Here is an 18,039-nt window from a genome sequence, read left to right as displayed (position 1 = left end):
AAATATAGAAGATGGTGCAAAAGAAAAGAAAACATGGAGAATTGTCTCATTGGCACTCCGCACACCACATCTTCCTATATCTATATATAGCCTGAGATAAATGACCTACAAATTAAGACAGAAATGATAAAGATTGAAACCCAATTATAGTGCAAAGACAAAATAAATTGCAAAATGATCATCTATATAAATATATTTATTTGCATCGTATAAACAAAATTAATGCGATGTAGATCATAAATATGACTGTGACGTGTTTAAGGCCTTGGGTAACTTCGTGGTTCAAAGATGATCACTTGACTTTAATTTCGAGTCTTCGTGCTTACTTTAATAACTTATTGAATCAATACATTGCTAGCCTTGTTTAACGTCTATGGTGGTATATTTAAAAATAGCTTCTAAACAATAAAATAACGGTTGGAGATCATTCACGGCTTAAAATTGAAGTTGACTGCGCAGAGACATATATACACATATGTGTATATATGTCTCTGGACTGCGTATCATTAATCTTCAACAAAAATAAAATCAATGAAAATAAGAAAATATGATTTTTATAAAAAGATTTTAACCTGAAAACAATATGAGCTTTCTCAATGTTTAGCACTACTATATAACATGTATAAGATCCATAAAACGGCATCATCAATCGTATCTATATAAACGATGATACTTCTAAATAAACGAAGAAATAAATTGTATTTGGTAATTTGGAAATCTACGTAAAAAAGGGTATTTTCTATAGAATTTACCATTTAATCAATCAAGTCAAATTTTAATTTTCTCTTTTTTTTTTCACAAGTACGGGATTACAAGCCTTCTTGTGGTATATCTCAGTTGTTGACAGTAACCGGAAGTGATTATTGGGAGGAAGAAGGAAGTGTCAAGTACCAAGTAAAGTGATGTTTTATGATCGTTTGTCACTGTAACAACACATTTTTAAAGAAAGCATCATGGCAACAGACGAATTGGCGAAGAAGCTTGAAAGGAGAGTAAACATAAACGAAGGAGATGAAGATACTGTCATTAAATCTAGCCAGGTTTTCAACCCTTACACCGAATTCAAAGAATTTTCCCGTAAACAGATCCAAGACTTTCAGAAAATATTTAATAAGTAAGCATACCTAAAAGTTCAGTTGCTTATTTTGTCTAAATGAAAATAACTGGTATAGCAATGCAGTAGCTGATTAATCTTCGCAGGGACTACCCCGGCCCGACATACATAAATGTAGTAGCGGTATTGGCCTGTAGACGTATTTACACTTGTATGCAAATTTGTCCGCCATTACGTAAAATCACACAGGTTCCCGTAAACTTTGACATCATAATTTAAAATATTTGACGTCACAATTTAAAAGTGATTGTTGCTTGACGTCAAAAGGTGATTCAGAGTCGATCTAAGGTCATTCGGAGGCAAGATACAGCTAAATACCATAAGTGCAAATACTTTTATTCATGCTATTGGGTTAAATACACAGAATCTATGACCAATCGCTCTACTGGCATATCGCCCCACACTTAATTGCCACAAGTTTGAACCCAACTTGCCCCATTTTCTGAAAAGTTGCCCATCTTTTGTTTACCATCTCGCACCTCTTTGGAAAAAACGAAAATCCATCACTATTTGTCGGCCATTACTGGACACTCCATAGGTTACCGTAAAATGTTGACATCATAAAACAAAATATCTGATAGCACAATAGAAAACTGATAATTTGATAACCTCTATAGTTTATGAGGGACAGATTCTCGGTTCAGTAGGGAATAGTGATAAGCTAGGTGTATTGTCCTAATTACTTGGTTTTTCTACATTTCTTCTTCTTCCTTCAATATGTGAATGAATGAGGTCCCACAAAAACTATACGCAGTGTTGGACAACACAAAAAGTTTTCTATTGGCTATTAACATTTGTACATTTAAAAACGTTGAAAATCATTTTGGTACTGTCTAAATTTTAGCAGAGCATGTCTTCAGGCAGCTCTAAATCCTTCAACTGTGTCAAAAATTTCCCTTGTGGTCTTTAAAGAAAATCTGGTGGTCCTCACTATTATTTCTAATGCAAAATACTTAAATTGTGTCAGTCATTTGTAAAAGTTTGGCAATGTTTGGAGGTCAAATCCTTAGGACACCACTTTTTGCTAATTCAGCGCTGATGTTTGCAGTTGGTTCCAGTCTCTGATGGTCATAGAAACAAATTATGGCCCCAGGTGCATAGAGGTGACATATTCAATCAGAAAATTTCAGAATAATGAATTTTTCAAGGTCCACAGTTGAACATGAACCTGTTTTCAAATTCAGCATTTAGATATATATTGATACGATTTTGTGGTTATCTTTAATTATGTAACGATGTTCATATTTTTTTATTAGAGAAGTTGAAAAGTTGATGCATACACGTACAGTACATATATTTGTACATTATATTTCTATTTATTTTTACAAAAATAGACACTTGATGAGTGGAACCTTGTATAAATGGTAAGTGATTTGTCCCTTTTTGTCCACCAAGCCTTCCAATAAACAAACCATCCAGTACCTTGTAAACCACAAATTCCCATCCCAGAGGTTCAATGGTTTAAAAAAGCCATTGCATTGTCAAACACCTCAAACCATTCCTGATGATAAGAGAATCTCTTTTTTCCTCCAACCTCAATGATATCACAATAAAAAATATCTTGGCCATATTTTGTGAACTTGTGCTCTAAATTCTTCCTTAAACTTATGCCATATCGCCTGCCATATCAACTTTTCTGTAAACATGGTAAATCATTGTGATGCTGTTATATACTGAAACATGTCATTTAATGTTGACCATACAAGAAGACTGAGAGTGGACATAATTAGAAGGATGTCCTAGTTGTACTATTACATGATTGATAATAGTCCAGTCAATCTAGCATAAATTTGACCCTAACCTGAAAGTAATTGCAACAGAAGATTTTTGAGTTTTAATCTTTAGCATTATACCCCAAATATACACAGAAAAAAGTCCCAAAAAATCTAACTTGAGGAAAACTAAAAAAATCACCATTTAAAATTCCTATGGAGATTTGCATTGAAAAGGGAAATAACTCTTGCAAAAAAGGCAGAAATATCAATAAAAATTGATATAAAATTATAACTTTACCGCTTCTATTCATCAGAATGTATTGATTCTTGTTTTTTTAGCGGTCTTTAGAGTAAAACAAACACCTCTAAGGTGTTTTCATATATTTCATCAAGCTATAATCTAGATTTCGTAATTTATTAGTTGACCATTTATTGAATTTTTCAACATGTCAAGGTGAAGAATCTCAAATTTAATAAAAATAATTAAGCATGTATTCTTCTTTTTGTGGTTTAAAGTTTCTTAAGATAAGTAAGTTGCTGAAAAAATATAATATACAGATATAAACAATACCAAATTTTCACATTATTTTTTCAAAATGGTTACAAAGCTTCAAATTTGCAATTTCTTGAATGAAAAATGTGCGAAAAAAATAAAACTACCCATAACACTTCGGTTTTGTACATTTCATGAGATGAAGATTATGTAATTTAGTCAAAAACAAACTTATAACCCCATCAAAGTATCATACTCTACATAAATTTCAAGAAAAACAACCAAAAACTGACCAAAAAAGACTAATTTTTGCAAGAGTTATCTCCCTTCCCAATGTTAATTTCCATTGAAAATCTAAAATGCTGATTTTGAGTTTTCCTCAAGTTAGATTTTAAGGGACTTTTTTCTGTGTTTATAAAGGGCATAATACTATAGATTAGAACTGAAACATTTTCTGTTGCAATTAGTTTGAGGTTAAATCTTAGTTTGACTGGACTATAAGACATTTCCTGAGGTACCATCCACTCTAGCACTTCCCTAGACATCATGGACATACATGTAGATAATTTTATAAAAGACAAGGTCAATGGAAAAAGAAAGAAATTGAAACTGCAATTATATATAGCACATTTACCTCAAACCTTAGCAAAGCATTTAATTGATTTAAATGTATTTTTAAATAAATTATGTTCAGAAAGAATTGTGGTGAAAATATTCAAAATGTCTAGATGTACATGTATCTAGGGCTCAGGGGAGAACACTATCAGATGGGATGACATTTTTGAGATAACAACCATTTTAAACCATTGTAAACCTTATAAACATGAAAAAGAATTTAAAACAAGGATAACAGAATTCAATCTTAAGTCTTGACAGTTTCAATTATTTACAAACACATGTATCATTATTTAAATTACCCTGACTGTAAACATGGTAATCCTGATCCATTGCATTATATTCAAGGGAGAAAATAAAAATTGTCAAACAGAGGCATCTTTCGATAAGTTAACTTAATATTTGTGTTATTTCAGATATGATACAGGAAAAGATAAGTTTATTGATTTCCATGAACTAAAACTGATGATGGAAAAGTTAGAAGCTCCTCAGACCCATCTGTCACTCAAAGCCATGATAAAAGAGATTGATGAAGACAACGATGGAAAGATAAACTTTAGAGAGGTTTGCTTATATCTTATTCTTTATGGTTTATATTTTATCTGGAAGTTTTTTTTCATTGTTTCCTATAAATGCTGATATTCCCTAACACTGATATTCTTATCTTGTAGTTTTTACTGCTATTCTTATCTTGTAGTTTTGACTGCTATTCTTATCTTGTAGTTTTGACTGCTATTCTTATCTTATAGTTTTGACTGATATTCCCTAATGAGACTATTGCCTTGTAGTTTAGACTGATCAATATTCCCTAACATTGTTGTTTATCTTGTAGTTTTTACTGATATTCCGTAAAGCTAATTTAGGAGAGTTAGATGTAGACAGTGGTTTAATGGCTCTGTTTGACATTAATGATACATGTACTTTTATCTTGTAGTTTTTACTGATATTCCGTAAAGCTAATTTAGGAGAGTTAGATGCAGATTGTGGTTTAATGGCTCTGTTTGACAACATTGTTGTTTATCTTGTAGTTTTTACTGATATTCCGTAAAGCTAATTTAGGAGAGTTAGATGCAGACAGTGGTTTAAAGGCTCTGTTTGACAACATTGTTGTTTATCTTGTAGTTTTTACTGATATTCAGTAAAGCTAATTTAGGAGAGTTAGATGCAGATAGTGGTTTAATGGCTCTGTTTGACAACATTGTTGTTTATCTTGTAGTTTTTACTGATATTCCGTAAAGCTAATTTAGAGAGTTAGATGCAGACAGTGGTTTGATGGCTCTGTTTGACAACATTGTTGTTTATCTTGTAGTTTTTACTGATATTCCGTAGTAAAGCTAATTTAGGAGAGTTAGATGCAGATAGTGGTTTAATGGCTCTGTTTGACATGAATGATACATGTACTATTATCTTGTAGTTTTTACTGATATTCCGTAAAGCTAATTTAGGAGAGTTAGATGCAGACAGTGGTTTAATGGCTCTGTTTGACAACATTGTTGTTTATCTTGTAGTTTTTACTGATATTCCGTAGTAAAGCTAATTTAGGAGAGTTAGATGCAGATAGTGGTTTAATGGCTCTGTTTGACATGAATGATACATGTACTATTATCTTGTAGTTTTTACTGATATTCCGTAAAGCTAATTTAGGAGAGTTAGATGCAGACAGTGGTTTAATGGCTCTGTTTGACAATATGACTGAAATAGATGTTGATGCTGAAGGAGTAAAAGGAGCCAAAAACTTTTTTGAGGCGAAGGTTTGTGATTGATGATTTTGACATCTTCTTGATTTTCTTATAAAGTTATTTTACAAAGTTATGGTTTATATAAACTCTGAAAAGATTAAATCATCCGTTGATGTCTTATTTCCTTCAAACATCTATAGGTTACAATTCCAGACACATACTACCACACTTCCAGGTTTAGTTAAAAATTAATTCTGAGTCAAAAACTCAAAATCCTTATATACTGCAGTATCATACATTCATGACATTTGAAACATTGAAATCCATGAGAAAAAAAATCTACAGTGCCATTATAACACATGTTGTGAGTAAAGTTTAATCAGACAGCGACCAAACTGAGTCCACCTTAATTACTTTTTCTTTAAAACACATACAACTCTTTTGGAGAGATACTCCTCTTAAATTTTATTTCTTTAAATTCTTTAAGTGGTCTGCAATGGCAATTTACTTGAAAGAAAAAGGGCATGTTGTTTTACCATGCTAAATTGCTTTAGATAAAACACTTAGTTTCTATAGCTATATAGGCAATATTAAGGTTCAGAAAGATTTGTTATTCCTTTGCAAAGTTTTTTTGTGTTGTCTTTTTGTACAGATTGATGTTCAAACAAGGGACAAGAAATTTGAAAATGAGATAAAACAAGAACAAGAGGAAAAGAAGAAGCAAGCAGAAGAAGCAAAGGAAAGGAAGAAGGCATTTAAAGAAAAGGCATCAGTGTTTAATTGATAAAATGTGTTAAATGTGTTCATGTGAAGGGGAGATATTTGTGCTCAGGATGTTGTTTAAGGGGGATAACCATGTTTTTATTTTATGTAAGGGGAAACAGTTCTGCTCAGGATGTTGTTTAAGAGAAATAACCATTACTGTTTATGTGAAGGGGAGATAATTGTGCTCAGGATGTTGTTTAAGGGAGATAACCATGTTTTCAGCCCTTAAAGGGGAGATAATTATGTGCATGTTTTGGTTTTAAGGGATAAAACAATGTTTACTAGTTCAGCAAACAATTGAGAGATCATATGCTAATAATGTTTGTTCACATTAAGCATATTCATACATAAAATAGCATGAGGTCAAAATTTCCAAATTCGTATCCTATGTTGTTTGGCCATACTGGACATTAACTGGGCTTACCTTTTTATTTGAATTTTTACATGTCCTAAACATCATGATCAGTGACATATTTGTCTAAAAGAACATTAGGGCTGTTCATTTAAATGAGGGTATGCAAGGAATTATTTTTGGGGGCATTGATTGAGGGTCATGTCACTTCATGTTTGCAATTAAGAAAATATGGTTGTTGGGGATTTCCTACCCTCCAAAATCAATGTTAATGATAAAACACCTTATGCAACTAATATTCAACAATCACTGTAAAGAACATTTGTTCACTGGTATTTTTATAATGACAAAACAAAACTTTCCACTAAAAGAGTTAAAAGAACATTTTAAAGGGGAAATACTGCTTAATCGGCAACTCTGAAATACATGGTTATTTTCTTGAAAAAACTTATGTGATTTTATATGTTTTTATATATGTGTGTTCAAAATGTGTGCTGGCATGAACAGATTTTTGTAAGTGTTAATATGTGTACTATTATTGTTTTAATATGTTTCATATGTACTAAATGCAGCTGCATAAATGTAGAAATAAAACAGAAAAATACTTTAACATATAAGGCTTTTACTACAATTGATGAAATATAAATGCTAAACACATAAACAGTTATTATCTAAGTATAAAGCTTGAAGATGTAATGATATTTACCGAAACTAATTTCATTCAAAAGTTTTCCCATTATTTTATTTTTTTATAACAATTGAATTTTGATATTTTAAAAGATAAAAATGTCTGATTTAACAGATACGAAATAATCAAAGGAAACGACAAAAAAAAAATATGGTTAGATATATTATTTCATAAGAAATGTACAGGGTTGAATGTGTAAAACAGGGTCAACCATTTAATATTACCATTGTGTATAAACCTTGTAAATAAACTCATTCCTAAAACCCATGTCTTTTCAGCTTAATATTATAACCAATGCTCATTAATACGATAAAACAATATAGCCATTCACATTTAAGAAGATTGTCAGCATTATAAATATTTTAAACAATTAAAATGAAAATTACTTTGTTAAATAAAAAATGTAAGGGTTTTTTTGCCAAGTCAAAAAGTACTTAAAATCATTAATATTAAATGAGATCTTTCAAGTAGAAACAAGAGGCTGCCTTGACAAGTTATCTTTTAAGATACCTGTGTAGACATTTGGTAAACAACAAGACTCAGAACAGCAATACAAGTGCTATCCCTTTCATGTGTTTGTAGATTTTTAGAATTTTATACAATTTTTGTACATTTGTACCATACACACTCCTCATAAATAAGCACTATAAAACCACTGATTAAATTAATGCAACTTGCCAAATATCTGTTTTGATAGATAAAATCATCTTTTTTTGTCCAGTAAGCCAGTATTCTTAACATTTGTATTACTAATGCATTTTTTATGTTGAAATTTTGTTGACAAGAATAATGATTGAAATAATAAACCATATAATTCATGCATATCTTTGGCCATAAGGCCCTATAAGATTTATTTTCTGTTCTATACACTTTTCCCACTCAAAATTAAAACTATCACAATTTAGTTTCTGTGAAAGCTAAATTCTTATTTTTTTATTTTTGAATCCATATTTCAAATTTTCAGTTTGCACATCATGTATTGTGATTTAAAAAAAGTATTTGTTAATACATATAGGTCAACATGCCCAACTTCCATCATAAAATCTTTTTTATTCAGTGAATTGGGAAATCTTGAACAAAACCATTGTTTAGCATGTACTTTTAAAAAGTGAAAATATGTCAACAATATTTAAATTTATATTTCATGACATGTCTGTTTTAATGGACACAAAAAATTATAACTAGTCACAATCTATCAGCAGGCATAGAAATACTGCAAATAGAATATTTATCCATATTTTCTACATACATTTCCATCAAATGGGTTTTCATTATTTTATATATAAATGCAGATATAAAAAAAATATGTGATTTTAGTATGCAACGAAATTATAACCAGTGTAAATGCTATAACTTTGTTTTAACTGCATATCATAGGCAGATATAATATTTAAACAGAACAAGGGGTTTAAACTTGGTTGATATATATGAATACATTACGATATGATGTTTATTAATAAGATAATTACTTTCACTAATGTTTTGTCTTAACATGTTGTATTTATTTTAATACAAGTTAGATGGGGAAACTGCTTATTCTAAAAATTTCCTGTTTTTGTTTTTGTTTATAGTATAAAACTACTACAGCAAGGTAGACAAATATTCATTGATTTTTAGTTTATTGTTTGTGTTGGATAACTCCTGATCAAGCAAAATGTTTTAATTAACCAATATACTTTTTACTCATTGTGAGATTGATGGAGAGTTGTCTCATTGGAAATCATACCACATATTATTTCTATATGCTTTAAAGATGTAAAAGTAGGTAATGATTTCTTTACAAAAACCCAAATTGAAATGCTAAAAACTCTGAATTTCATTTCTAATGTTTGTCACATGTTTGAGGAAAGCTATATGCATGATATTGTTATACTTAATAATGCTCAACTGTTGTTAACTAGTAATTTTTCCTAGGTTTATGTGTTTATAGATTCTGTACAATCAGAAATTATTGTGTGCATTTATTATTGCAATTTTGTCATTTTAGACTGTTTAATTCATATAAAAAATGACTAAATGTGAGTTCAAATTATTGCGATTATAAGCCCGTCACATTTTTGCAATAACATGAATAATAAAAACATCGCAATAATTTCTGAATTTACAAAATACTGAAATTGATCAAATTTCATCTTTTCATCAAATTTTGTTATCTCCAATTTTGTTGAGTTGCTTCCCTTGGTAAATTTTATTTTGCCATGAAACGGTTCAGGCAAAAAAGTATTTTTGTTGTAGAAAGTAAACAAATCAGCAGCTGTTGAATCTTTGCAAATAAAAAAAACCCTTATTTATCCATATTTTCAACCTACTTGTGAGTGTAGGAACCTGCAGCCTTTAGGGAAATTTTTAAAAATCTTTGTTTTGTTAATTTCTTGACATTTTTATATAAGACGCTACATTTATTGATAAAATCAATGTACTTGTAGAGATTTTCTGCTATATGTCTTTTGTCATTTTAATCAGATGATAGCACACTACATACAGCTCATTTTCTAGTCATTTAGATATATTATTTTTGAAATGGGAGACAAGGTTTTTTCAGATGAAAAGAGGAAAAAATATTTATGAGGGTGTTAATTTTTCTTATATAATTAGTGATCTGCATTTTTTTTTAAAGATCTGATGTGTTATTTGTTATTGTTTGTTATAAATTTTAAGTGGTGCTTATTCAGATCTTGAGTATTTGTAACTTTATTTTGAAGAACCCCTGATGTCAATAGTTTATCATATGTTGCCAAAACTGTTTCCCTGTCGAAGTTTATTAAAAATTAATGGAAGATCTGTTTTAATTGGTGCTTCTTTGTTTATGTGTTCTGTTATAGCTTTTCATTCTTTAAGTTTAAAATATTTTTTATTTTTAGTTGAAAAATTATACAAATGCTATGAAACTGCAATAAACTATAAGAATATATTAATTTTGATCATGAAGTTATGAATTTATTAAATATATGTAACCGGAAGCTGCAATGGTTTACAGAAGTTGAACTAGTTTTTAATGACTCCTAACTTTTTTCAGTATCATTGTTTTCAGTAGTAATATGTTCATAGGGGCATGTATGATTCTTGAAGAAAAGAATTTTCAAGAGCATTATAAACTCGAAACTTTTCAAATTTAACCATTATTTAACTTTCATCAGTTTTTCTGCCACTCAACATTGATCTGAAAGTGTTTATACCTTCTCCACATGTGTATGCTTGCTAGGTATATATAGGTCTCATGATTTGATTGTTAATATTGTTATGTTATGTATTCCTAATTTTATATACCGGATTTGTATGCTATGTTTACTCATAAATTATCTCTGCAACCTATTTATTTTAGCCTTCTTTTATTTATCCTATAAAAAAATATTCTATAGTAATAAAAAAAAAAAACACATGAAAACAGAATCTATAATAAACAATTTAAGGTCAATGTCAGAAAAATATTAAAACCTTTGTATGAGACTTTGAAACTTGGGAAGGGTTTGGTTTCCTGAGCATTTTAACTGTTTCGTACTGAATCCAATAAAAGGTTGATATTGAACTGAATCGTTTTAAACTGCAGTTAAACTGACTACAGTTTAAATAATGAAAATGTTAACAAAAATAAAACTTAATTTTCAACCCTTAATGAGCCCCAAATTGTGAAGAAAAGTGACATATCATGGAATCAACATCGCAGGAAGTATCACTCTGAAGGGTGTGCTTTTTAACTTGTTTGGCTTTATAAATATTTTGATATGAGCGTCACTGATGAGTCTTATGTAGATGAAATGCGCGTCTGGCATACTAAATTATAATCCTGGTACCTTTGATAACTGTCTGATAGAATATATAGATAAAGACAACAGGAAGTGGTCAAGCTGCAATTTTTACATGGTTTTGTTTTGAGCCAGTGTCAGTTGTAGAAAAAAATATCTGTCATGATGTATAAAAATGAGATACAATATGATTGTCAGTGCACCAACTATTGATCAAAGATCAGAGGACATGTATTTATCTTCATTAGGTCACTGTACAGCTTTCAACAATAAGCAAAACTCATGCCTTTTCTTGAGCTTAAAAGGTCTAGGGATGAAAAATGTCAAACAATCAAAACTAGAAAACCAAAGCAATAATTATGATAATGCTAAAAACGAAAAGGAAAACAAATATGACAGAAAGTCATTAACAGCAACCACTGAATTACAGATATATTCTGGACAGAGGTTGTGGAGAGCTTGTCTCATCATATTGATACAAGGAACAAAAAAAAAACTCATAAAAAGACAAGAACACGGTACCTATTTAATGGAATTGACATCTTATGAAAGCCAATTCAGAGCAGGCAATTGGAACATGAAATACCAGACCGCCTTTAAGTTTGAAGAATCTGTTCGCATTGAAGCAATATCAATTTAAAATGAACCATCACAATCAGTCATTGAAGAAATACACGTTTAAATGTTACGGACTCCATCACGATTTGATTGATCTTTAGGGAATGTTTGTTTTGCAGATGTTATCCGAAATGTTTCTAATGTTGTAACTTCAATTCCATCCCCTTTTCCTGAATGTGAACTACATTATTAGACTTATTATCGGGGTTGGTACTAACATGAGCAACACGGCAGTGCCACGTGTGGAGCAGGATCTGACTACCCTTCCAAAGTGCCTGATATCATCCCCAGTTTTTGATGGGTTTTGTGTTGATAAGTTAAGATTTTAGCTCACCTGACCTGAACGGCCAAGTGAGCTTTTTTCATCACTTTGCGCCCATCGTCTGTCATCATTAACTTTTACAGAAAAAATTCTCTGAAACTACTGGTCCAAATTAAACCAAACTTGACAACAATCATCATTGGGGTAACTAATTTAAAAATGTGTACGATGACATGGCCAACCAACTAACCAAGATGGCCGCCATGGCTAAACATAGAACATAGGGGTAAAATGTAGATTTTGGCTTTTATCTCTTAAAACCAAAACATTAAGAGCAAATCTGACATGGGGTTAAATTGTTAATCAGGTCAAGATCTATCTGCCTTGAAATTTTCAAATGAATCGGAGAACCTGTTGTTTGATTGGTGCCTCTAAATTGGTATTTTAAGGAATTTTAGCCGTTTTTAGCTAACTGTTCCAAAGGAACGGTGAGCTTTAGCCATCACTTGTCGGTCGTTGTCGGCTTTCGTCATCTGTCCGGTGTAAACTATTTCAAACATCCTGTCCTCTGAAACTATCGAACCAATTCTAATCAAACTTAAGCTGAATGATCCTTAGGGTATTTAGAATAAAGTTTGTGTTTTATTTTCTGTTTCGTAAAAAAAACATGGCCGCCATGGTGAAAAAATAGAACATTGGGGTAAAATGCAGTTTTTGGCTTATATTTCCTAGTGTTTATAAGGTAGGGTTCTATCAGCCCTGAAATTTTCAGATGAATCTAATAACCCATTGTTGGGTTACTGCCACTAAATTGGTAATTTTTAGGAATAAAATTAACGGTACCAATTTTCTTGCACCAGATGCGCATTTCGACAATTCATGTCTCTTCAGTGATGCTCGTGGCCAAAATATTTGAAATCCAAAGCTTATATAAAAGATGAAGAGCTATAATCCAAAAGGTCCAAAAAGTATAGCCAAATCCGTGAAAGGAATCAGAGCTTTGCATGAGGGAGATACATTCCTTAATTTATAATAATTTCTAATATTTTGTAACAGCAAATTTTAATAACACAAAAAAATCCGTATTTTCATGCCAGTACCGAAGTACTGGCTACTGGGCTGGTGATACCCTCGGGGACTAATAGTCGTCCAGCAGAGGCATCGACCCAGTGGTAGTAATAAAATTAACGGTACCAATTTTCTTGCACCAGATGCGCATTTCGACAATTCATGTCTCTTCAGTGATGCTCGTGGCCAAAACATTTGAAATCCAAAGCTTATATAAAAGATGAAGAGCTATAATCCAAAAGGTCCAAAAAGTATAGCCGTGAAAGGAATCAGAGCTTTGCATGAGGGAGATACTTTGCAGTTTTTGGATATTATCTTGAATAGTATTAATGATAAAGATAAGCTGTAAACAGCAAATGTGTTTAGCAATTAAGATTTACAAATAAGTTCATATTGATTCAAATTTTCAATTAACCCCTTAAAGAGTTATTGCCCTTTAATGACACATTTGCACAATTTGTTTATCATGTTTTCTTTTTCTGTGTTGACATGAATATCAATAATGTTGTCATAAAATATAAATTTCCTTTTTACAAAACTTTGTATTTGTTTGGCTTTATAAATATATTTTGATTTGAGCGTCACTGATGAGTCTTGTGTAGACGGAACGCATGTCTGGCGTAGTAAATTATAACCCTGGTACCTATGATAACCAATTACACCACTGGGTCGATGCTGGTGGACGTTTCGTTCCCGACAGTATCACCAGTCCAGTAGTCAACACTTCTGTGTTTACATGAATATCAATTATGTGGTCCTTTTTTTTCTTTCATAAATTTCCTGTTTCAAAAACTTTTCGAAAAAAACTAAGGAGTTTCTTATCCAGGCATATATTACCTAAGCCGTATTTGGCACAACTTTTTGGATTCTGAATGCTCTTCAACTTTGTACTGTGCGTTATAAATATTTTGATTTGAGCGTCACTGATGAGTTTTATATAGATGAAACGCGCGTTTGGCGTAGTAAATTATAATCTTGGTGCCTTTGATAAATATTCTAACTTTAAAATATCTTTTCCTCTAGGACCACTGAACCAATTCCAACCAAATTTAGATTAAAGTTTGTGTTTTATTTCCTGTTGCTTTGAAAAACATGGCCGCCATGGCTAGAAATAGAATATAAATATAAAGTGCAGTTTTTGGCTGATATTTCAAAAAACCAAAGCATAGAAGTATGACAAAAAAAACCTGCATTTTCGAAGACTTTTAAATATACATTAAACCAAAAAAACAAACTACGATGAAATCGGACACTTTTAAGTTAAAAAAGCTCTTAAATAAAAGACAAATGCCAAAACATCAAGGTGAGCGATTCAGGGTCTTGAGAGCCTCTTGTTGGTTATTATCTTGAATATTATTATAGATAAAAATTAACTGTAAACATCAATAATGTTCGCAAAGTAAGATCTACAAATCAGTCAACATGACTAAAACAGTCAGTTGACCCATTAAGGAGTAATTCTATATTATTTATAGTCAATTTTAATACGACCGCAAAAAATGATTTTTTTTGGTCGTATATTGGTATCACGTTGGTTAGTCCAAATAGTTTAGGAATTAGGGGATAAAAACAAATAAGCACTTTTCTTGTTTTTTGGCACAATAACTTTAGTATAAGTTAATATAAATCTATGAAATTTTAACACAAGGTTTATGACCACAAAAGGGAGGTTTGGATTGATTTTGGAAGTTTTGATCAACGAATTAGGGAACAAACGGGTCTAAAATTAAAATTTGTTTGATTTCATAAAAAAATGAATTATTGGGATTCTTTGATATGCCAAATCCAACCTTGTATTCATATTGAATTTCTGAATTTTTGGTCCTGTTTTTAAATTGGTCTACATAAAGGTCTAAAGGGTCCAAAATTAAACTTAGCTTCAGCATGCGCGTAGCTACGTTTACGTCAAAACGCCCTGGCGTACACTTGATTTTTGGTTAAAAAAATTATTTTAATCTCAATAATTCAAAAAAATCTGGTTTATATATAGCACATCAGTCGTCTTGTAAATCTTTCTTCAAAATCTTGTAACTGTGAACGAAAGGTGACGAAATTTACTTTTCAATCAGTGTATCCAGAACATAATGATGAATTCATATTTTTAATTTTCCCCCTATTTTAATAATAAAAATAATTATCGGTAATTCGTATATTTTCCCTTTGATTTTACTGCCGTATATTTTCGAGTATCAACTGTATCACTGAAAATATTAGGCAATACATTGTGAGACGTCATAACTACCGATAAACAGAATAATAGGTAGTTTCGTTTTTGATACTGATTATATCATATGGAATATCTCAACTCGCCCGAACGGGCTCGTCTAGATATTCCACATGATATAGTCAGTATCAAAAACAAAACTACCTATTATTCTATAATTCTTTTTGCAGTTAACAAGTAGATACATTATGTGGTTAAAGTTTGTTACACTTCAATTATTTTGTCAAAACTTTATCGATTTCTATGAAATCTGGCAGAAGCGTTTTTGTGATAAATGTCTTAAGCAAAATATTGAAAGTACATTTTGTTTTAATTTGGCATACAGACATAGGTGGCCTCACGCCCTGTTGTTAATATTTTCTACATGATTAAATTGAAAACCTTCAGATATTGACGTGAAACTTACACAGAGGTTAATATTCAAGATCAAGAAGAAAAAAATCGGAACAAAATAGTTGTTTATTTAAAATCCTGTAATGGACTCATTAACGGACTAAAATGAAGCGGTAATCCCAGCCTCGAGAACCACGGTTAATCGGAACTCTTTACGAATTTTCATAATGCACCTTATTATCTGTTTCGAGAACACAGTTACATCTATGTCGTAGTGTATTTCTTTTAGATAATAAACGAAAATTAAAAAAATCCAACCTGCCCTTGTGCGCTTTCTCAATATTTTTTTTACAGTGTGTAGTACTATTTTTGGACAAGTATATCCAAAATCATAATAACCTTCGTCGGCTTTAACTAAACATATGGTTGGAATTTTTTGACACCTTCCGAAATGTTAATTTTTAACCTTTTTAGCTGGACCAAATCACTACTTTACTTTGAAATAGATGAAACAATTTGTTTTACAGTGTAATTTCATCCCCCTTCTAGTTATTTAGTCATTAAACATATAGAAATAAATTTGAAAGTAGTATACAAAGATTTTCAAGTAACCAGGTAACACATTGTTCACACTATGGTCTATTTTCAAAGGACAATAACTCTGTTCCCGGACTAATAGTCTATGTTCAATTTGCTATTGACTAATTTGTAATGACTGAAATGAGCTTCCATCTCGAGCCCACCACTGGTAGGGTTTATAATCTGGATCCGATTGAGGCCTTCAACCAACTCTCCGAGGTTAGGGTGTACACTTGAAAATAGTATAGCTACGCCACTGCTGGTATACTTTTTTTTATTTGGAATAACATTTGTTAAACGTTTTGATCTATCTTTGAAATTCATATTATTGCAGTAGTACCACTATAAAGGACAGTCAACGACTTCAGGGTAGTGCTACTCTGTTACAAAAATAGCTAGGTTAACTGTTTTTAAGTGATAGTCAACGGTGAATGATAAAGATTAACTTAATTTAGCATAGGTTTAATGTGTATTCTGTATGTATGTGCCTGTCCAAAGTCAAGAGTCTGTAACTCAGTGGTTGTCGTTTGTTTGTGTGCTAAATGTTTGTTTTTTGTTCATTTTTTGTACATAAAAAAGACCGTAAGTTTTTCTTGTTTGAATTGTTTAACATTGTCATTTCGGGGCCTTTTATAACTAACTTTGCATAATGAGCTTTGCTCATTGTTGAAGGCCATACGGTGACCCTTAGTTGTTAATTTATGTGTCATTTTGGTCTAGCTCTTTGAGAAAGTCTCATTGGCAATGATACCACATATTCTTTTATCATATATAGCATTACAATGGTATACTGACACTTGAGTTGTGGAAGCGAAGCAATGCATTTCCTTACCTAGTAGACATATAACAACACTCATTTAATTCAGCTATTAGAGCATGTTGAGTACTCCGTTATACCAGTCAATAGCGCAATATTGTACTTTGCAAAGGGTCCTCATATTTTCCTTCATTTTGACAAAGTCGTGTCCTCTGTTATACAGACAACAAAACATAGATCCAAGATGACTTATAAATGACAACAAATGTTACCCTTTCATTTTGCCAATATTAAATGTACTGAAACCTGTGGATATAGAATCATGGCGTTTTACATTTAGATTGTTAATACTTAAATGAACTGATGTGATGAGAATAAATTCGTTCATTTAGAAACCTAATTTTGGTGATAGTCAGCGGGTAAAGATCTATTACGTCACATACATCTGCACACTATCCAAAGTACATTTATCTTTTCAGTTTTCTTATGTGACATCTGATTGTTTATTTCAAAATGTCTGTTGCTATCTCAGATCACTGTTAACTAGTGCTATAAAAGAAAAAAAGATAAGTTTGTAGCATAGCTCAAAAGTTTGAGGGATATCTAGATTCCATATTTTACCTTTTTTTACACAAATCTGTATAACTTTCTTGTGAAGATTTTTTTTTAAATGACATTGTGTTTCCATTTGTTATAAAATCGTTAATTGATTAAGTATCAAAAACACGTTTATCAGTAAATAAACAGCACACATTCTAGATATTTAAAATATCCAAGTGAAATGAAATTAAAGATACTATCGACACAGATAAATCGGCTTCATATTTATACTTTTTTTTCTCGAAATGACTTTCCATTTCTGTGTAGAAACATCCAAGCAGCATCAGTATATGGGGTCAATGTGTCTTAATTTATACGTTACTTTAGAGCTAGCTCAAAGTCCTTTGATTTTGTTGAACGAGGAATACTGCTTTTTCAAAAGTTGCTAAGACAAGGCTATGAATCATTCAAATTAAGGTCATCATTCAAGTAGT

General features: G+C 31.2%; 1 protein-coding gene across 1 annotated transcript; it reads left to right on the top strand.

Moving 5' to 3' along the window:
- The first annotated feature begins 830 nt into the window (after positions 1–830).
- On the top strand, positions 831–10,733 carry LOC134692861 (EF-hand domain-containing protein D2-like). The gene is made up of 4 exons (XM_063553469.1): positions 831–1,114; positions 4,354–4,501; positions 5,551–5,688; positions 6,269–10,733. The coding sequence occupies exons 1-4, from the start codon at positions 954–956 to the stop codon at positions 6,398–6,400; spliced, it is 579 nt and encodes a 192-aa protein (XP_063409539.1). The 5' UTR covers positions 831–953; the 3' UTR covers positions 6,401–10,733.
- Positions 10,734–18,039: the final 7,306 nt, after the last annotated feature.

Source organism: Mytilus trossulus, chromosome 12 (genome assembly GCF_036588685.1).
Source record: "Mytilus trossulus isolate FHL-02 chromosome 12, PNRI_Mtr1.1.1.hap1, whole genome shotgun sequence".
NCBI lineage: Eukaryota > Metazoa > Mollusca > Bivalvia > Mytilida > Mytilidae > Mytilus > Mytilus trossulus.
The sequence above is the reverse complement of the archived record's forward strand: the minus strand, read 5'-3'. Positions and strand labels throughout refer to the sequence as shown.

Bases quoted from the DNA above. Each gene is read 5' to 3' on its own strand.
- LOC134692861 (XM_063553469.1), top strand. From the start codon at position 954: ATGGCAACAGACGAATTGGCGAAGAAGCTTGAAAGGAGAGTAAACATA. The intron at 1,115-4,353 runs GTAAGCATACCT...GTGTTATTTCAG, and splicing joins TTTCAGAAAATATTTAATAA to ATATGATACAGGAAAAGATA. The intron at 4,502-5,550 runs GTTTGCTTATAT...ATTATCTTGTAG, and splicing joins GAAAGATAAACTTTAGAGAG to TTTTTACTGATATTCCGTAA.